The 22,502-nt window shown below is 34.5% G+C and overlaps 3 protein-coding genes across 4 annotated transcripts; all 3 read right to left on the minus strand.

Moving 5' to 3' along the window:
- Positions 1-4,920: 4,920 nt before the first annotated feature.
- Positions 4,921-11,540, minus strand: LOC108205218 (uncharacterized). Its single transcript, XM_017375078.2, has 4 exons — positions 11,376-11,540; positions 10,223-10,656; positions 7,013-7,889; positions 4,921-6,677 (listed from the first exon to the last, which is right to left on the minus strand). The coding sequence occupies exons 2-4, from the start codon at positions 10,298-10,300 to the stop codon at positions 5,623-5,625; spliced, it is 2,010 nt and encodes a 669-aa protein (XP_017230567.1). The 5' UTR covers positions 10,301-10,656; positions 11,376-11,540; the 3' UTR covers positions 4,921-5,622.
- A 3,061-nt stretch (positions 11,541-14,601) lies between these two features.
- LOC108210386 (chloroplast envelope quinone oxidoreductase homolog) lies at positions 14,602-17,071 on the minus strand. The gene is made up of 4 exons (XM_017381647.2): positions 16,872-17,071; positions 16,175-16,316; positions 15,663-15,754; positions 14,602-15,416 (listed from the first exon to the last, which is right to left on the minus strand). Exons 1-4 carry the CDS (start codon positions 16,935-16,937, stop codon positions 14,724-14,726), a joined length of 993 nt encoding a protein of 330 aa, XP_017237136.1. The 5' UTR covers positions 16,938-17,071; the 3' UTR covers positions 14,602-14,723.
- A 365-nt stretch (positions 17,072-17,436) lies between these two features.
- Positions 17,437-20,840, minus strand: LOC108204529 (chloroplast envelope quinone oxidoreductase homolog). Of its 2 annotated transcripts, none has more exons than XM_017374019.2 (5): positions 20,645-20,840; positions 20,453-20,539; positions 19,250-19,391; positions 18,950-19,041; positions 17,437-18,270 (listed from the first exon to the last, which is right to left on the minus strand). In XM_017374019.2, exons 2-5 carry the CDS (start codon positions 20,525-20,527, stop codon positions 17,578-17,580), a joined length of 1,002 nt encoding a protein of 333 aa, XP_017229508.1. In that variant the 5' UTR covers positions 20,528-20,539; positions 20,645-20,840; the 3' UTR covers positions 17,437-17,577. The 2 variants fall into 2 exon arrangements, with proteins under 2 accessions (XP_017229508.1, XP_017229509.1); XM_017374020.2 differs by having other exon boundaries at positions 20,453-20,562; positions 20,645-20,799.
- Positions 20,841-22,502: the final 1,662 nt, after the last annotated feature.

A 22,502-nucleotide genomic window follows, 5' to 3' on the forward strand; every position in this document is an offset into this window, starting at 1 on the left:
TGGCCTTGAAATTGCTGTTTTATACTTTTACTTTGAAGTTTCTGAGAATATCGATATCAATTGAAAAGAAACGTTACCGCTCACTTTGGATCAGAATCATATCGTTTTCTTTTCTTTTCAACTCGCTCTCATCTCGTTCTGTTTTCTACAAAACCCAGCTCCAGTAGTGTCGTAGGCCTGTATCAAATCACAGCTTTCGTGTTTGTGTCTTCCAGTTTTATCCGTGTTATATCAGCTAGATTCTGTCAAATACTCAGAAATAGGAATAATTAGGTTGAGTATTTAAAATGAAAACTCCCTTGTTAGGATGTAATAGTCGTTTGATTTTTTTTCACGTACTTTTAAGAGTTTTGATCATATATTTATAAATATTATTTTTTAATTTTTTTTTGTGCATGAAATTATTAATGTCAGATTTTTATTCACACATTTTTACTTTAAAAATAATAATATTTTTAAGTGTACAGTCAAAACTCTTAAAAATATGTGAAAAAAATTAAAAGGCTATTATCTTAACCGAAGGAGTATTTAAAAACGGAGACGAGATAAGTACTCGGCCAATCAACTAGAAATGATTTCCGATTTGTATAACCTCTCGTTTTCATATATTTCACTGCAAGAGTAAGTGTTGTGCAGGACTCGAGGGCAATTTGGACACGTACGTCCTTGAGCGAGCAATTATAGTCGGTAAAGTTTTGACAAAAAAGTTCACAAGATTATAAAATTGAATCACCCCAATTATCTACTTTGACTTTCGACTTCTATAATTTTGACAAAAGAGCAGCAAGAATCTAGAAACCCACAGAGCAGGCTGGCCCACATGCAAGAAATAAGAAGCTTCTTCCAAATGAAAGCTCAGCCTCAGCCAGCCATCTGGGTGTAGACGCAAGACGTACATATTTTCTTTTCGGATGACAATTACGTTTAACTTTCTTACATTTGTTTTGCCCAAGAAACTTCTAAAGTGTGAAAATATATTAAGGTTACTGTTGTTTTACCTAGTTGTTTTTCTTAATTTTGTGATGACAAGTACTAAAATGATGCAAGGAAAGATGTCAGGAGTTATCTTTGACGACAATTTCCTGCAAATTTTGCGGAGTCAAACAAGTTTATAAGAGTGACAGAGTTGTTCACGCATAATTTCAATTTATTATTGTTTTATAAATAAAAAATGTAATTAATTTTATTTAACAGACGGGTAGTCGCAACTCGCAATATATTTAACAGAGATTCGAGTAGCAATCGCCGATAGTCCCCAACATGCTGCGCACAGTCATTCATCTGCCGAACAGAATGTTTTCATTGGGTCCAGTATTAACCATTCACCACTATGAGACACACATCGAGCTTACCATTGCATCAAAACATGTACTTGCCAGAGATGACATAATTATAACATTCAATGTTTCAAGTTTGGAGATGATGCACACCCCAACAAATAAATATTATAAATATTACATAAAATATATTAGCATATACAATATTATTATATTAATATAAAATTATATGAAATTATATTATTATATCAACTAGTTGAGAAGCCGCGCGTTGCGGCGGCCTATAAAAATTATATTAATGATTCAATATTAATATTTATAGAATAAAATATTTTTTGGCTGTCTATAAAAAGTATATTAATATTTCAAAGTTAATATTTGTACGATAAAATAAATTTATATTATAAAAATCTTGATATAATACCAATACTAATATATAAAATTGCAAAATTGGACTATAGTTCATGGTGAAAAAATGAAAATAAATTTATACACGTAATTAACTATTTAAAGCATGACGAATCTTAATTATTTTTTTTGAAAAGTAATCATGTTCTTGCATTGTCACCTTCCTCCAATTTTTTTGATTGATTGTGCACAAAAACATCTAACTTAAATTTGTGAGATAGCGGTCTATAACTACCCTCTTAAAAGTTGCTTGAACGGAGCAAACAGATAATGCATGAATAATTTTTTCCTGTATACAAAGTAAATTATATAAAAATTAACGACAACAAACATGTCTGATGAACAAAACATATATTATAAAAGAATAACCAACAAACATACATCACTAATAGTTTATTTTGTTGATATCAACCATCAATATCATGTCAAGACTATATTCTTTTCCGTGTTTGGATTTGTGGACTTCGATATAACGGTCTATAACTACCTTTGTTTGCAACAATCTTTGTTTTTTTTAATACTGTATAAACAGCCTTCACTTATCGTTGCAGAAGAATCGAGCAAGAGAAAGATAATTCTAATTTTTGATATTTTTTATCCAAAAATTTCAGAAAATTAGAAAAATAGAACGGAGCGATGTGAGAGGCGCCACCTACACGCCCCCTCGCTTCTCCTTTAAAAATCGAGATCGAGTAAGAGAACTATCACCAGAAAGAGGTAGGTTTGTGGTATTGAGAGAGGAGGTTGTGTTTAGATGATCCAAAACCCTACGATCTATACGGGTATTTATAGGTGCAGAGAGACTTGTTTGCTACTCTTTTCCATAATTAAATAATCTGAACAAAATCAGAATAAAATTTTCAAGTTACTGTATTCCATAAATAATCTATATTTCCCATAATTAAATAATCCGAAACAAAATCAGATTAAAACTTTCAAGCTACTATATTCCATAAATAATCTGAAACAAAATCAGATTCTGAAACTTGCTTCTAATATACCCGAAACTAAAAAAGGTAGTTCTAATTTTTGATATTTTTCATCCAGAAATTTCAGAAAATTAGAAAAATAGAACGGAGCGATGTGAGAGGCGCCACCTAGACGCCCCTCGCTTCTCCTTTATATAAGTATATTGATTTGTTTGTAATACTCCCTACATTCAAATTTAGATTAGCCTTTTGCTTATTTCACACATATTAAGAAGTATTTAATGTTTGTTTCTTTTTCCATCTTTACCCATATTTATTGTGTTGACTTTTTATTGTATAAGTACTCCCTCCGTTTCTTTTTTCTTTTCCTGTTTGTAATGTCGGTACTGTTCATAACATAAGACAAATTACTAATTTACATCTAATCTATAAAACTAAATATAATCATGAGTGATCTTGTTAGATTCGTATTCACGAGTTCTTTAATACGGTGAAATTTTTATATTTAATGCTACTACGAAATGAAAAATATTAACGATCAAAAGTGTGTGTTGGCAAACGTGAAAAGTACAAACAGGAAAAGTATTTAGAGACGAAGGGAGTATTAGCTAGCAGTACATTGAAATGATAAATTAAAGAGGGTAAGGATGGAAGATGATTGATAAATATGCATTGAAAAGGGAAAAGCTCAACTATTTTGGAATAAATTTTTTCCCCAAAAAGCTCATCTAATTTGGGATGAAGGGAGTAATAAATTGTGTTTACTGTTATTTAAATATCGATAAATTAAGTACAAGTTGATTATAATAAAATTTCTAATTCATATCATTTCTTACTTTATCATGATATCTAGAGTTCGTTTCAGGTACTCGGGTTTGAGTAGATCGCCATTTACTAAAATTTAAAATAGTTGGTATTATTAATTGGTAATAGTATTAGTAGTTATTGCAATTATACAATTAGGTCGAGTGTTGAATACTTTTATAAAATTTAAACATCTTAATATCGTTTTTGTAATAATTAAAAAGATGATGATTATTATATTAAAAAGTATTTGTGATTCTTTTTTATAAATTATTGTTTATATTGGGATCCTTAACAATAATACTATTTTTACTCATTCCGCCCTGTTAAGGCTAGATTTAGCGGTGCCGTTTAAAAGTAAAATACGAGTAAAAATGTGATGTTACCAAAATTTGATAACTATTTGAGAATATTTCTATCATTTATAAATATTAAATAATATTCTTAATAAGATTTGTTTGTGACAATTCTCGTAAGAAAATGAATAATAAAAACTCAAATTTCTGCGGCCTATCTTTTATAAAAACACATCTTCGGTCCTGAGTTGTTTCAAGATAATTGTTTTTGAATGTATCATAAGTTTTTTTGAATGAAAGAAACTCCTCGGAGTATTTGGCGATTATCGATACGAGCAAGTGTACAATCTGTCAAAAAAAAAAGATATTAAACAAGTTTTTTAACAAACAAATAATTTTATTAAAACAAAATCTTTGATAATCGTTAGGGACCAGCTCACAAATTGGTGGTGATTCATGATTAAGAGTATAAACCAATGAAAAGGAATTTATCACATTTTATGTTTATTGTGTGACCGTAGCCAGATCGACGATAAACAAATGATGCAAGTTTAAACTCACTCAGGATCGTTTGGTTCGGCCTTTTCAAGTATCAGGTATGGGTTTGGTTCATTCCAAACCAGAACCAAACCCATACCTGATGTTTGGTTGTAAAATTTATTCGTCCAAACCCATACCTCAAACCCCCAAGGTATGGGTTTTTGATACCTTAGGGGGGAGGTGAGTATGGAACATGGGTATGAGAAATCAAAAATATTTTTATATTATATACAATTACATCAAATGCTTGACACAAAATTAAATCGAACAACTCAAAATTAGATAAAATAAAATTATAAAATTATTTTTCATCAATAAAAAATAATAATTTAAAAATATTTAAATTCAATATATTATTCATTCCATCACTCAACCAAACACATGATATTTCCAACCCCATACCACTCCGTGAACCAAACGACTCCTCCACTCTTTTGATAATCTTTCTCCTACTATCTTCGTCAATTTTTTCTATACTCTCCTATTTTTGTTATACTCTCGTACTCTCCTATCCTTATTAATTTATTCTTATTGTACTCCCCTCCCTGCAAATTATCTTTCAAACAAATTTGGTAAAGATTAAGGATCATATGTACTTACCTGACATTGAGGACTCGAGAGATTGCATACTTTCTATATTTCATCAAAAAGAAATCATTAACAAAATATTGTCCAACAAAAAAAATTAAGTTGAGATATAACTTGTAATATTTTTCTCCACATTATAAAATTTCAAATTCCTGATTCCCAGATGGAGAGGAGAGGTGTGTTTGCTAAAACAAGGCTGCCTCTTTTCTATTCTCTTCTATAATTCTATTGCACATTCCATGCACATTACATCTATAACTTACCCCTCAAAAATGGAAGATCATGGTGCGGTAGAGACCATCTCCTCCACGTACAACACTATATACTAACCCGTTACAAAGATGATAATTTCTAGATCACTTGAGACCTTGCGGTTTGCAGCATTCATCAAGTTTCCTAATCCTGACTGGTGCCAGTCGACAGATGATTCTTTGGTCTAGTTACTGCTCTCCATGTTTTACTCCACCCTCAGAACTCCACAAGGACAACAAATCTACATTTGAAAACACTTCACTAACTGAAGTCCCAGCACAAATGTGGGAATTGATGGAACAAGCCTTTGTCGAGTAGCATGTAGATATCCAGTGTCCATATGTCACGATTCCACCAGGAAGAATAAGAAGGGTTTACACAAGATACACGCAAGCTATTTTTGTAACATCGAAGAAATGATGATCCTGGTATAACAATGTAAAGGAAATGCCCAGATGAATGTTTTGTTTTTCCTTGGCCTACTCTTCGTAACTTCCAGAAAATGAACAGAAGGAGAAGTAATATCAACTAGTACGGAATGACATAGGGCAGGGCAGTGATATCAGCAGATTCTAACTGAAGAGCTTTGTCCCACACCTGCTTTGACTCCTTCAACTGAGAAGAACTGGGATTTTCTTTGGTACTTTCACTATTGCTGCCCAAAAGCCATTCTTGTTCTTCGAAACCTGACCACTCAATACTGGGAATAGCAAGTATCTTACTCAGATACTTGGAATCAGGATGGGGAGGTTTTGGATATTCTCCAACAATCTGCTTAGCTGTAGAAGATGATGGCCTTGTTGAGGAACCATTTGCCCTTTTATCCTTTACCAAGCCATTAGGTTTGTGTTCCTTGCTATCAAACCTTGAATGATCAATTGACTCATGTCCTCCAACTGCTGTGGGGGTAGCAGCTCCGTGAACTACTCCATTTTCCAGGACTGGATGAGCCACACCTACTTTGGCATCCACCTTGGGCTTAATGCTACTTCTGTAGCATTCAGAAGCTGGCAGGGAACCAGCTTTTGATGTTTCTAATATCCTTCCATTGATTGAAGTAGAATGAGACAATGGAACATTATTATTCACTTTATTATCAACCTTTGAGTGACCAATCGCCTCATGTTCTTTTAGTGCTGTGAGGGTAGCAGCTTTGTGAACTACTCCATTTTCAAGGACTGGACGAGCCGACCCCACTTTATCATCCACTTTGTGGTTAATGCTACTTCTGAAGCATTCAGAGGCAGACAGGGAAGCAGCTTTTAATGTTTCTAATGTCCTTCCATTTTCCAAAGTGTAATGAGAGGATGCAAGACTATTATCCACCTTGTGATTATCACCTGTCTGTTGCCCCAGAGAGGCAAACTGGATAGCAGAAGAGGTTGCCTTAGATTTAGATCTATCCTCTGTTGTCCGGTGGGAGGATGGTTGCTTACTATTCAATTTATGGTTATTGACCATCCCTGCCAACTCTGGCACTGATTTGGTTAAGGCCTTTGAAAGTTTCAAATAATTTCCATCTTCTACAGCTTCTTTGGCACAAGAGAGAGGTCTTTGCAACTTAGAAGGCCGAATCTCATCATCTGAAACAAAGATAGAAGAAAGAGCCACATATAAAACACAGGCAGGAAAATTTAAATCTAAATCCAATTTCAAAAACTACTTCTCTAATCCCCGTATGTTTTAGTCGGCGTAAAGAGCTCCAAGAATGCTATTTAAACTTTAATAAAAAAAGAAGAAAGGCATTCTACAAAGTTTACAATTATAGTTAAATGGCGCGACATGGCCACAGGGAACATACAGTGAAGTCATAATAAAGTTCTATTCAATAGCATGCTAATATATCATAAAGATATAAATATCAATTAAGTCATCTTGTTTGTACTCAAAACAAAGCTGTGTCAATAAAATTACTCACCATGCAGAAATTTATTTATTCTCAGTTCCTTCCTCTTTCCGAGGTTGAAATTCTTGTTGCCCTCGTTTGGAAGAGGTGATATTCCAGTATTACTATTATTGCAGGCTGCCTGTCCACTCTTTTCTCTAGCTACTAGCAACTGCTCCTTGTTTGGTTCCTTCTCACTATTCCTTGCTGCGCCCGACTTTATTTTTCCATCACGATCTTTTTCATTACTTCTACCTCCTCTACTTTTAGAACCTATATGCTCATCAATCTTGTTGTGTACCATTCTCTTCTCAACATTGTTGCCAACCAATCCAGCCACTCCCTCAACCTTTCTTTGCTGACCCAAAACAATTTTTTGAACAATACCATTTTCAGTACATCTCGCATCATTGTTGTTACTTTGCCCATGATATTGCGTATCATTTGTTCTTTTCTCTGTGAGCATTGCATTACCATCAGAATTCCCATTCTTGCCCACACGCATCTTTTCCGGATATTCAGAACAAATTTTACCAGTGAGATTAATTTTCTTAACCATAAGATTCTCTGTAGCTTTTTCATCATCTCTAGTTCTCTTACCCAGTTCCACCAAAAATTTAATGTCACTAGTCTCATCACTTTGTGTGCAGCCAGAACCAGGATTGTCGACGGTGCTACATTCTGGTGGCCCTGTAGAAATTTTATCTTCAGAAGCCCTCTTCTTTTCTTTTTCCTTTTTCTTATCTTTCTTGTGTTTGTGCCTTTCCTTTCTGTCTTTCCTTTCCCTATGCTTGTCTTCACTATTCTCCTTCTCCTTCTTTTGCTTACCCTCTTTGTCTTTCTTTTCCTTCCTATCTTTCTTGTTCTTATCTTTCTTTTCCTTCTTATGCTTTCTCTCCTTCCGCTTTTCCTGAAATTATATTTCAGACAAAAAATGAAAATATTACATAATGAGACGAAAATAATGCCACCATCATAGTAACATTAACAATCAACTATAAAGTGATAAAACAGTCGAGCTCTCTATTTAGACAAGTGTTAAGCTTTATAAATCAACTTTTATATTTGCTATAGGCAATCTGCTTACGTCCAGCATAACATCTCTGAGACTTTTCGGAGCAAAAACATCTATTCATTTCCGATGAAAATGCAAGAACATCAGTTTTCAGTGTTTATGTCAATTAGGCTTACACATTACATAGACAATCAGGGTCCAACAATGACATATCACATGTTGAAAAACTTGTATGTTACGAAGCTTCATATATCTTATAAAGTGGTAGAAGGCCTATAGGAGCTAATAAAGGCAGCCAGACATAAAGTGATGATACACCAATACACTTGTATGTTACGAAGCTTCATATATCTTATAAACTGTAACAATCTCCATGTTACCTATTTAACAGCAGAAGACAGTTCGACAAGGCCATTTTGAATATTTGATTTTGAGTCAGGTGTACAAAGGAGAAGACTTTCACATAAACATTTAAATTTAAATAAAGCTACGAGAACTGCGCGTTCATTTCAGGATAAAATAGAAAACACAATTTAGTGCAGAGGGCCATTATTTGTTAAAGTGCGACCCATCTGTACAATGGAATGACAGACAATACAGCACTGATATACAAGATGCTATTTTATATAAAATCAAAGAGAACTGGTAGAAATAACTCCTCAAACCAGTCAAATATATAAAAAGCAATGTTACTCAGACTCTTCATTTTGCCTCGAAGTATCCGTGTTGGACACTCGACACTTGGACTATGACGCTTATTTTAGACCAAAAACATGTAAATTTTTTATAATATTACTGAGTCCGACCCATGGACATGTATCCATGTCGGATACTTCTAGCCGAGTCCGAGTAACATAGATAAAGAGACCCTTAAAGATCAATGGATCCAACTGTAATCTAATGGCAGCCGTACTACCATATATTTCCAGCATACAATAGTAGCAAACCAGTATTAATTGCTGTGGATTTCTTGTGAATTAATGAGTTTGTAAGCTGAGCAGCTGAACTAGGCGCTTCATGTCAGTGTATATGTATCTTATTACAAGATAGGTTGACAGTTGTACTGTGTTCAACAAACAAGACGACTTCATCAAACTAAATGAAACTACTAACTAGGCAACCAAAAGTGTAGAAGAGGATATATCTGAGTCGAGAGGAGCAGCTTGAACTAAGTACACGATGGGCATGTAGGGCCACTACATCTCAAGAGTAATTTTACAAAAATAGAAAAGAGCGAAGCAAACGGGGAAAGCAAACTTATATAAGGATATTAACCAACCCTAATTTTGAATTAACCACATACATTATAGAAAAACATCCCCAACACCCACCATATCAGCAGACCAACTTGGTTATTTAGGTTAAAGCCGAGAGCAGGTACCATTTCTGGTCAATGTAGCATTTAAAAGAGTAATCAGATGGTGCCATGTGTTGCAGGAAATTTTATAAGCATGTAAACATTTATTAATATTTTAATAAATCAACAAATAAAGCTCCCTAAGATCTTCAGCCTAAATCAACAAGTTAAGACTAATGCCTGATATTAGAATGGTGTAACAGCAAATACACGTCAGAAATGATCAATAAATTTATAACGCATAAGCGCTAAATGCGTCAAAATCCTGTAACAAGATGTCGGTTTGTGTATCTCTATTAAATGCACATCAATTTGTCGTATATGGTACATGAGAAAGCCGAATAATCGAATATAGATGATTGAAGATCTCCATCTGCTAAGTTCCAAATATTCTATGATTATTACAAAGTACGTTCTTTAACTTGACAAAACTGAAAATTGACACCTGGACATCCTAATATGATGTCGGCATGTTCTCTACATCTTGCTAGTGAGTATTACATGATAGGGGCCTAGGGGGGCATAAATGCATGGTGAAGCCCAAGATGTAACAGTGATTACTGACGCCTTACAAATTTGATTTTCTAGCTTTGAGAGTTTCTTGGTCTGAATCTTGTCTATATAGACTAGAAGTATAGAAAAAAATATAATCTGACATAAACCTATTCTTTTAGTTTAGTGATAAAATTGATATCATCCACACAGTTCCTTATCTCTGTATTCCAAAAGTGTTTCTGAACTGTGAAGCTCCTACAACCTGATTGGGGATGCTATGATCCTAATTACTTGCAATATGCAACATAAATGGATATAGAACAAATAAACATAATTTGACAGAGACATTAGAAAGGATACAAAATTTAAGTCTAACCTTCTCTAGCAAATTCTCATCATCTGGTCTAGGCTTTCTCTCATACCCCGGAGGAGGGAATGGAAAGCAGCGAGACATTGCACGTAAACCAGGCCGACTGAAACCACTCTACTACTATGAAACCTTCACTTAATTCCTGATCACGATGTTCAGAACTTAGAACTGACCAGAAACAACTCCCTATTGTGTTAACCATGTCCTTCACTCATCTCCAGTTTGCAAATAGTTCAACGATCGTCCCAAGTTACCCAAATACCAGATTTTCAAATGGAATCAACTAAATTCTTCTAATGCTTCAAAGGAAAAAGTTAAACAAACTGCCCCAACACAAGTTCAACCTGAACACACAAGTCCAAAAGATCTGTTGGCAATTGAAGACGCCTACCCAAAAGTGATCCCCTGCAAACCGTACTTGACCAATACGGTGACAGAACCTGTCCATCATCAAAAATCATCATCAGGACTATTCCCTGAATATATATGTGATACAGCATAGGTAAACTATCGCATTGAAATGCAAAAAAGTTATGTTCAACCAGCTTAAGAATCCTAAAACCTAAACCCTAATCTATCATCGTGCAATGTTCAAACAAAATCGATGAACAACTCAATCATAGACTCATAGTACCATACTGCATCCTCACTATATATATATCCCAAGAACTAATCACACCAGATTGAACAGACTCCATGGGCTTATACAGTTATACAACACACAAATAAACCAATGCCCACAATTCATCTCTATGTCTAGTGTTCTGATCATCAAAACCCTAGCAATTCAAGAATCAAAGACAAGGTTCATTAGATACACAATCTTCCCATTTAGCCAAAAAAAAAAAAAAAAAACTTCAAGAAAGAACTCGATTTTTCAATCCAACAGATGATAAAAATAATTTAATAAGAAAAACGAAAAAACCCAGAAATCAAACAGCTGTAATGAACTGATTGAACACTTGTGATAGCCTCAAAGGGGTTTGAGTGAATTGGGTAAAAATCAAAACTTTAATCAAGAAAATCAAAATTACAAAATTCTATCACAAGACCTCAGACATTAAGTATACATTGCAAACGAGGAGATCAAACAAAGAAAACAAGATGTATATAAAGACACACACATATATACACATATCTCAGTTTCTTTTGTTTGTACCTCTCTGTCTAAACAGTGATTATTTGTAATTTTAGATCATCGGATTTGTGAAATCTTGACATGGGGTTTTCTTAATTTTCTCCTCCGAGGAGGCCGCCCTCTTCTCTCTCTCGCTCTCCCCCCTCTCTCTCTCAGAGAACACCAAAAGGAAAGAAGAGTGTTAAGACAAAGTGGAGCATGCGTTGTATTTATAACGGGGGTTAAAAGAGAGATTTTTTTTGATAATCAATGGTTTTAATAAACGGATTAGTCCACAATACCTAGTTTACTTGTGTTTAAGACAAAACCAATGTAAGAGTAATTTGCAAATAGCCTACGTCAATATTATGGATTAATATTATAAAAATCCGTATCAAATCCGCTCGATTTAATGTCTGATTAATGTTAAATATGTATGACGGATTAATATCGAACTCGATCTAATATCTGATTAATATTAAATATATTTGACTGATTAATGTCGAAGATGCTCCGCTATTGTCATATTGTCTTGCTTCACATTGAAAAGTTGTTAAAACATTCACGATATATAATTATATATGTTGATATATCGAATGAGTATAGCGACATTAAATTTTATAATGATTTGTTTTGTTCGGAGAAATGCTAACAAGATAGCTCAAAATCGCTAAAATGCCTTGCTTAGCTAATTCTTTTAAGTTTTACACGTCTTGTCCGTGTTTGTTGGAACCTATCTCTTTTGATTTTGCTATTTGAATGCATTTTCCTTTCGTAAAAAAGAAAAAGAAAAAATATACACTAATAAGTAATTTAAATAATAAATATATATATTTTCTCGAGATATATCATTTGTTCATGTCAGTTTACCGATAATTTTTTTTTAACCAAGAAAAATGACCCTGAATTATCGGACCACATAGTAGGAGTATTGTGTACTCTTGTACAACATTGAGAGCACTTTCAAGTTTCAAGTACAAGAGTTTGGTAAGTTTTGTTGGAGTTGTTAAAATTGGCTCCAAGGAAACTGACCCAGAATATGGGGACCAGGACTTCTCATGGTAATAGCACTTCTGCTCTTTCTGAATGACATTGTACTACGCAAACATGAACCTGTTTTTAAGATGTTATTTTTTACATTAATAACAAGAGCATCTCCAGTAGTCTCTTAACTCACTCCTAAATATAATATAAAATATTAGTTCTTAATGATTTAATGTGGGTTCAACTCCAATAAGACTTCTTATATTCACTCCTCATTTTGTTTTATACTCTTATTAAAAGCAAGTCATGTGCATAAAAGTACAAAAAAAAGTGGATGGAGAGAGAATGTTTCCTTACACATTTATTATAAAATATTAGTTAAGAGCATCTCCAAGAGGCTCTTCATTTAGGCTCCTGACTTGAGATTCGAGGAGGGAGAGAAAAAATGTTGCTCCAAGAGACTCTTAAGTGGCTCTTAAATCACTAAGAGCCTCTTGTTTCTCTCTCCTCTCTCCTCAAAGTTAAGAGCCACCACATGGCTCCTAACTTATTTTTTCACAATAAAAAAATTCTCCCCTCCAATTCACCTCCATCTTTCCCTCTCTTTTGTTATAGTGGAGCCCAATATATGAATAAAATATGAAATAGAGAAGAGATGTAGAGAGTATTGTTGGAGTTTACACTCTTAACTTTGTCCTAAATTACTAAAAGCCACATTTTTTATATTATATTTAGGAGCCAACAAGGAGGCTCTTGGAGATGCTCTAAGAGTGACTAGTAGCTCTTACAATTGAGGAGAGAGAAGAGAAATTTAGGAAATTTAAGAGTGACTAGGAGTGGGCCTGTAAACGGATCGGATTTGGATCGGATCTAGCTAAATCCATATCCTAATCCATTTAAATTTATCGGATTCGGATCGGATCGGATCAGGAGTCTGGATATTTTACAAGTCAATCCATATCCGGTCCACTCGGATCATGGATAATCGGATCGGAGCCCCGATTCACTAAAAATTATGAAATATATTTTCACCGTGAACAATGTTTTAACTTCCATACAAAAAAATAGATATTTTCTAGCTATATTAATTCATAAACTTTAGCGTAATAGGTAAAAAAACTAATAAAGCAGTATTTAATAAAAACTTTGTTGGTTGTTCCGATAAAAACTTCAACACAGAATTTATCAAGTAAATAAAAAAATAATAAATAAGTTGCTTAATACTTTGGAGGAAGCAAATTATAATTTGCTCCTCTATTAATAAGGATTAAAATCGATAAATATGTCTTAAATACGGAACCAGGTGATTGAGAAGATTTTAAGTGGAAGAGTTAGCTCATGTGTTTATACTCACTCTACATAAAAAAAGAGTGATTATTAGATTAACCGGATAACAAGAGTGAGAGCCATGTCAAGAATTAGGAGCGGCTCATCGATTATAAGAAAATATGATTTAGGGTTTTGTCTTGTATCTTTAGAAATTTTTATTTTGTATGTAATATATTAATAATAATATATTATATTATAATACAATATAATATAAAATATATAATATTGTTAAGCATGAATCGGATCGGATCGTTAACAGATCGGATTTGACCATATCCATATCCATTCTTTATCGGACCGGATTATTATCGGATCGGATTATTAGCAGATCAGATTTTTTAATAAGGATCCATATCCATTTATTTAACCACGGATCGGATCGGGTCGGATCGGATATCCGATCCATTTACAGGCCTAACTAGGAGCCTATTGGAGCAACAAAAACTACCATCTTCTTCAAATTTCAATTTAAGAGCCATTATAAAGAGGCTATTGGAGATGCTCTAAAAGGAATGGCAACTTTAAACATGAAAGAATCTTGTTCTTGTGAATGCCATGATTTTGCATTGATTCCTTCCTGGATGAAAGATCCAGTTTGACTAGAGCTTCTAAAGCTATCAAGCAGAAAGTAAAGTTACAAGGGGGCCAACAGGAAACTTTAGAATCAAGAAGGGAAAACTTATTCATCAACTATAGATGTATCAGAAGATAGCCATCCGGCTGAATATATCTTCGAACAATCCGGCTTTCGCTGCTTTTGGAATTACACAATGTCAAACTGGCCCTTACTAGGTGTGTCTGAAACTTGCAAGCAGCGCATATATTGTTTAGTACATGCACCACACTTGATAGATTATCATTTAGTAAACGGAACCTGCTAAGTGATGAAGAACGCACAATGAACATAGTAAGTAATCTCGAAACAGGTTTCACATAACAGGATGACACTACGGGACAGTAACAAACAAACAACCATATGTTTTCAGCAATGTATAGCCCAGGAAAAAAAGGTTCTTTACCCATGACAACTCTACGCGCATAGTCTATACAGAAAAATCATCTAAGATCTTAATTTCTTCAGGGCTCCACAATTATTTTACCAGTAGCATGGCCATCGATGCTCTTAGCCCAAGCATCTTTAGCTTTGCTTAATGGATATTTAGAGTCTACCACTGTTTTAAGCTTCCCTTCCTTTACCAACTTGACAAGGTAAGCCAGGTTTTCGCCTTTGGGAATTAAAACTAAAGGCACTATCCGCTTCCCAGAGAATGTAATTTTCCCACTTAAGAATCTCCACATGGTATCAGAACCTGGCGTAATATCAATTACCTTCCCCTTAGAGCTCAACTGAGGCTCGAAAGTGGACCACGGAATGCCTGATGCGCAGTGGATAACAGCATCATATTTCTGGCCTGACGGGCTTTTTAGAGCTGCTCCATCTGGCGTCTTGTAGTCAAGAACCTCATCAGCACCCAGACTCTTCACCAGCTTGATATTACGGGCGCCACAAGTGGCTGTCACATGTGTGTTTCCAAGCTTTGCAAGTTGAACAGCATACAAGCCAACACCTCCTGAAGCAGCAGTAATGAGAATATTTGATCGAGGACCACTAGCATCAAGCTTAACTCCAGCAGATTGGGTAAGAGCCTGATGAGCAGTAAGACCTGCTACAGGTAAGCCAGCACCATCAGCAGCTGATACTTCAGGTGGCCTAGAAACTGTTAACTTTTCACTCGCCACAGCATACTCAGCTAATCCACCACCACTTCCCTACAATTAAATCCCACAAAACAATACAGAGACGCGACCATGTCAGCTAAACCATGTATACAATTTTTGTCTTTTCACATTGGAATTGATATGAACATAGTAGCAAGTGTTCATTGGTAAGAATAATCACACCAACAACTGCTGGATGGGATCTTTCCATAACCAATAATTGGCTTTCATATAGTAAATAATAGATTATTGTGCATATAAACTCAAAAGTGAAAGCTATCAGGAAATGACACTTACAAAGATGCTAAGCATTGCCACAACTTTGTCACCTGCTTTTAAGTTTTTTACTTCAGGTCCGGTCTCAACCACCTCCCCTGCTACATCGGATACTGTTGTTCCACAAAAAACAATCAGGACTAAAGTAAAACAGAGGAAGCCAATTTTCGACTCCACAAGTACCCGAAGGTATAAGAAAAATATACAATTCAGAAACAAACACCGCTGTAGAATCATGCATCACACTCTCAAGAAAAAAGCAAAAAATGAAAGGTCAGGTTATAGCCTGTCAAATTGTAAGTAGCAGGTATTAATGCTGATAAACGTGTCACGAGCCAGTACTACATGATTTATCATTCAGTAATCATACATACAAGACAAAGGGCACGACATTCATAGATGCAGTTTAAGCAAAATGTTGTGCAAAACTTCAATCATATAAAAGCTGTTACATTTTTTAGGGTGGAAGGAACATATAACAAAAATAAGAACCGGAAATCCGGAATAGGTGGTCTACATTTTATCAAACTTACATGGTACTTTAGGAAATCGGAGTGGCAAAAAAGGGCGTAGCATCCCTTTCTGCATCTTCCAATCAAATGGATTAATGCTTGTTGCTTTCACCCTGAGTAGCACTTCATCTTTCTTTGGCACAGGAACAGGAATCTCAACATGCTAAAAAAACCCATAACAAAGAGAATTCAGAAACCCGAAAACCACCCATTTAAGTCCAAACAAAATCCCACAGAACCAGAATACACAATATATAAGGAAATTTCAAACATTAGTCAGCCTAATCACTTAAAACCATCAATATTTAATATAACTATGGCGCATTCAAAAAGATTTGACCTTTAATTCAAGACCCCATCTAAACATAAATATAACAGCACATATTCAATGGCCCATTTCAGTACAAACTATAACTGAGCTAATCTAGCTGATGGGATAGTCTAGGTAAAAACTTATTGCCTATTTTCCCCGGTTCTGGGTTCGATTCTCCCTCACCCCGATGTTAATCAGAGCAGATACGCTCATTATAAAAACCTGAGCTAATCAGTCAGCAAGAAGTAAACTTTAACAACAATGACCACAAAATGTTCATCATAATTAGAGTCAATATTATTGAGAACTACACTAAACCCACAATTAATTATGAAAAAAATGAAAAGAGAGTGATAATAAGGAACTAAATAAACAAGAAAATGGCAAGAAAATGATGAGAAGTACCTTTAGAGCAGAAGGGCCACCGCCGTAAGAGAAGTACTGAATGGCCTTGATGATCTTTTCAGCCATAATCACCGGAAGAGATGTTTATATGGTTCCAACAAGTTTATGAATGAAAACAAGACACCTATGTGTACGTTTTTTTGCGTACGCGCAGAGTGTCGCTGCGTAACCGTTGGCTTAGGAAATGTTTTGTAGCCGACTTGTGTGGGCTTTTTTAAAGTAATTTATTCGGATCATAAAAACCGATCAATTCTATGATGAACGGTTATAAATTTATATATTTTTTTAAATATTTTTACAATAGAATGGTGGTGTTTTATGTTTTAAACCAATAAATATTATTAAGCAAATAAATATATTCAATATGACCCGTTTAAGGTTGGTCGTCAATAAATCTCATTTAACGCGCGTCGAATGAGGGTGAGAGGTAAACACACCTTTCTCCTCATACAGAATGGACATGCCTGTGTACATGTAAAATTTTTGATTTATGAGACCGTTTAAAACTAATTTATTCAAATAAAATTTCTAACCGACTTAACAAAGTAACAATGTACTGCGGAGAGAACACGGAAGATATTGAAAAGTTAATAAAGGCAGAATTACAATCCAAACATTTTAAAGTATCATCTCACAGAACATCCTATAAAGCAGGAATACAGGAAGACAAATGTTCAGCCAAATAGATGTAGAAGCTTTCCCAAACTTAACAATGCTCGATGATGATTTTCCCGACGGCATGGCCATCAATGCTCTTAGCCCAAGCTTGATCAGCTTGGCTCAATGGAAATTTCGAGTCGATGACAGTCTTGAGTTTGCCTTCTTTCAGGAGGTTGACAAGATACTCAAGATTCTCGCCTTTGCAGCTTACGAGAAAAGGAATCACCTGCTTCTTGGAGAAAGTGAGCTTCTTCAGGGCAAAATTAGCGAAGGTCCCAGCACCAGGGGTCAAGTCCACAACCTTACCGTGGTCCTTCAACTGAGGCTCGAATGTAGTGAAAGGAATACCTGTGGTGCAATTGATAACAGCATCGTATTTCTTGCCTGAAGGGCTTATGAGAGCTGCTCCCTCTGGGGTCCTGTAGTCGATAACCTCATCCGCACCTAGGCTCTTGACGAAATCAAAGTTGCGAGCTCCACAAGTTGCAGTTACATGGATGTTACCCAACTTTGCCAGTTGTACAGCATAGTGACCTACACCTCCTGATGCAGCTGTTACAAGGACATTAGCCTCTGGTCCACTTTTGTCGAGCTTCAGTCCTACAGTTTCAGTAAGAGCCTGGAGAGCTGTAAGACCAGCAATAGGTAAAGCAGCAGCTTCTGCAGCTGATACTTCAGGTGGCCTTGCAACAGTCAAATTTCCCTTTGCCACAGCATACTCAGCTTGTCCACCACCAGCCTGTTAAATCATTATGCATAATTAACAAAATACACTATAATTAAAGTAGAAGTACAAGGAAACAATATATATCAGGTTGCTTTACAAATTAGAGTTTTAATTAGTTTTCCTTAAAATTTAAAGGCAGCAGATCCAGGAAAAGTCCAAGACATGTTGCTTGATCACTCGTAAGAGGCACTTGCATGTTTCGGGCCATCAACCTCTCAAGCCCAAAACAGTGACGTCAAATCATTAGGGACCAACTAAATTTTTATTCATACCGGCTTCTTCCCCAAGTAGAATACCGTAATTTCACAGAATGATTCTTAATGCTAAATACTAGCGGCTGTAGTTTCAAATCTTGGAGCTCATGTTCAAAATCTTGATTTTCGCACTGGTTAAAATATGGATATTTATAATTTAGGTCTTTTTCTATTAGTATAAATTTTTAGAAAGACCGAAGAAACAGGTGTGATATATGAAACCACAATATCTGCAACAATATGGATGCTCTATACAAACAACTTGACAAATGACGACATATGAAATGCTAAAATGAGTAAATTAATTAATCGCCTACTACTAAAACAAGATCAGATATTTTTAAAGATATAATACCCAGTCAGGCTAGACACCAATAGAAGATGAAGCCACAATAAGCAAAGAAGCAACATAATATGACAACATTATTAAAGCATACCGTATCGCCAAGCTTAGCAACAACTTTATCACCAGCTTTGAATTTTGTGACTTCCGATCCAAGCTCAACTACCTCTCCTGCTATATCAGTGACTGTTCCAACAAAAATTATAGGCAATCACTATAATGTTCACAACATAAATAGGTTCGTCCAAAAACTGCTTCAATTTGAAGAGGATAAAGATGACAAGCAGCGGAAAGATAGATCAAGTGAAGGCAATTTATACTCCGCTAAACATATGTGTAGTGGCAGGACAAGAAGAGCGTAGATACAACAAACAAACAACACAGTTTAACTTACGAGGAATGAAAGGAAATTTGCGGGGTAAAACTGGACGTAACAGCCCACTCTGTATTTTGCAATCAATTGGATTTATTGTTGATGCCTCAACTTTGATCAGAACCTCATCTTTCAAAGGAGTAGGAACTGGGACTTCAACATGCTGAATTATACAACAAAAAATAAAATATTAAAATGGTTGTTATAGCCCATCAGTTAATCTTATCTCTGTGTAATGTATCCCAGACGTTATGAGTAAACCAGAGTACCAAAACAAATATACCCACTGTCTCCCACTCAATGAGCAGGGACACCTCACCTATACTTGGGAAATGTAGGGCCAAAATTACAACAGTTTATTGAGGGTCATAGTTAGTCTGACTAAATCGCTCTATTTAGATATGACTGATATAATATATGGCAAATAAAATATGGATGGTTGTATAAACGAACATCATAATGTAATAATTATATTAGTACAAGGAGATAACTTGTTAAGAACGTTTCAAAAAATTCGTAAGACATATTTTTGACACTTCGGCAAATCAATAGCAGTCCATCCAGAGATCAACTGCGTTCAGTACACATGATTGTAATAATTGTATAGCATCAGGGAGGTATAATACAATCTCATCATTTATCAATTATCGTGATAGTGACAGTCCAGCAGCATCAACAAGGCAAGTACACAGTGTTACACTCATAAGATATAGGGGTTGCTGGATCCGGTTGAATACAAACTATGGTTGACTAATATATACAGGTTACTGGATCCGGTTGAATACTCACTAGGGTTGACCAACATCCGGATCACTAGATCGTGTTTGAATGAGGCATAGATCTTTCAACAAAAAATAATAAATCAAAGTCAAGGCAATCTTGATCTCTCCATAGATAAATCCTCATAGAAAGATCACCTAGGGCCAAACTGATATCAATTTATAAACTATTTTACTAGATCATCCAACAGATATGAACAAACAAATCATATAACAAGCAAATCAAATCCACAAAACATCAATCACTTACACAGACAACTACACAAACAAAAAAGATTAATTTCTTTCCCAAAAAAAGAAAGACCTTAAACTAATATGGGATTATATTGGGTCAATCAAAAAAGCATCACAAATTCATAAAATTAAAAAACAGCCCTCTTTTTCAAATTAGCAATACAATACAAAAAAAATCAAGAAAATCCAAGAAAATGAAACAAGGAGCAACCTTTAGAGCAGCACCGCCACCACCATAGGTATCATACCAAACAGCCTTCATTAACTTAGCAGCAGAAGTGGCCATAGCTAGAAATCTCTGAGAAAAATATGAAAACAGATCTGAATTCTTTAAAAGTTGACTAACAAGCTTGATATTTGAACTGAGTCTTAATACGATGAACGTAGTGGGTTTATATAATACCAGAGATTTGGATGTTTCTTCGAGCTTCTTCTTTGTGTTGACTTGTTATTGCCGTGTATTTGTACCACGTTAACGCCCGCCTAAATAGAGAGATGTTTAGACGGAGTTATTACAGGGAGTTTTTTATACTTTTGGTCCTAGATTTTCACGTTCATATCATGTGTTTGTGTTGACTTGGTCGCCTATGTCTGCGGGGCTGTGTGAAACCGACATTTTGGATTATTTTTAAAAAAATTATTCAGATTTATTTTCCGGAAAATAAAAATTATACATGGAGCTTTTTTCGATTGGCAGACACGGCAATCCCTAAAAAAATTAACCATCATACCTTGTTACGGGAGAAAATTCGCTGGTAAATAATTATATGTATTCGAATTCTTAATCGTTGTGAATATTTTTTTTGCGATATATTATACTTTAGTCGTTTAATATATTTATTTATTTATTTTCAGAAATAATTAACAATTATGACTACCATAAAATAATATAAGTAATTTTATGGAATCCAAAAAATTGTACACGTAATATTATATGTGATAGATTTTCATTTTCAAATACAATAATTTATTGTGATATGATATCATCCGTTGTCACTATTTATAAATTAAAAATGTGTGTTGTGCTGAATAATCAAATTATTAGATTATTACAGTAACAACATATATTCTGTTAATAAAATTATTGTATCAAAAAAATTATTATAAAAGTTGGTTTTTCAATGAGTGATCTTATCTTATATTTCTATATTAAAAATTTAAAATTAAATTATCGAATAATTTTTATTATGATACCAGGACATGTGTCCGTTGGCGTGTGCAAAAAATAAGTGCAATTATTTTGATTTAGATGTATTCGGAGCTCACCTCATCAATGATTCAGCATCTATTATTTAAATACAATCTACGTTAGACTGTTGCATGACTAACCGCAATAATGCAAATTAGTAATCATTTTATACGGGAAAACACACGCTGTATGTTCATAATTTCACGCTCACATAGTCACATTCTAGAGAAGGCAGTAGACCCCGACCTGCTATTTCAAGGCTGATTCGGTGATACCCAAATTACTGCAACTGCAAGCTTGTTGGCAATAAAAACAAGAGTATCTACCATTTATCCTGCTTTTCAAATTTTATTTATAGATATACCACGCTCTTTAAAATCATTCAAATATACTACCTTTTAAATCTTATTTTCAAATATATTATCTTCTCTCATTCAATTTTTCATTTCCTTATTATTTATCTCCCCTCATCTCTTCTCTTACCCTTATCTCTCCCCCAATGTTGTAAAAAGCGCATTAAGCGGCCGCCTAAGCGGAATCGGCTTTAAAGCGTTTCGATTTTGTATTAAGCAGGAGATTAAGCATTTTTGAAAATTAAACGGACAATTAAGCGGATTAAGCGGTAATTAAATGGTCAAAATGATGTTGACTGGCTAACTTTTTTATAAAAAAATTAAAATAATAATTTTTTAATAATATAACTATGATTATAGTATAAAATTTAAAAATATATATATTTTATTAAAAATATTAAAAATGCATATTCTTAACGCAACATAATATTATTTTTAAATATATTAATATTGTAACTAAATATTTAATTATATTTAATTAATCCGCTTATTGACCCGCTTAAAATTCCGCTTAAGCGTTCGCTTTACCGGTTAAGCGCCAGAAAATTCTCGTGCCACTTAAAACCGATTTGCACTTTTCACAATACTGCCCCTCAGATTTAATTAACATGAAGGTCGCCACGCGACATCCTCTACAGCAAGTAAATATAAAACATAACTATGTATATGTATGTGGTTGCTGGAATATCAGATTATGTCTTTGAAAGAACTAGAATAAA

Source organism: Daucus carota, chromosome 1, assembly GCF_001625215.2.
Source record: "Daucus carota subsp. sativus chromosome 1, DH1 v3.0, whole genome shotgun sequence".
In the NCBI taxonomy this organism is placed as follows: Eukaryota; Viridiplantae; Streptophyta; class Magnoliopsida; order Apiales; family Apiaceae; genus Daucus; species Daucus carota.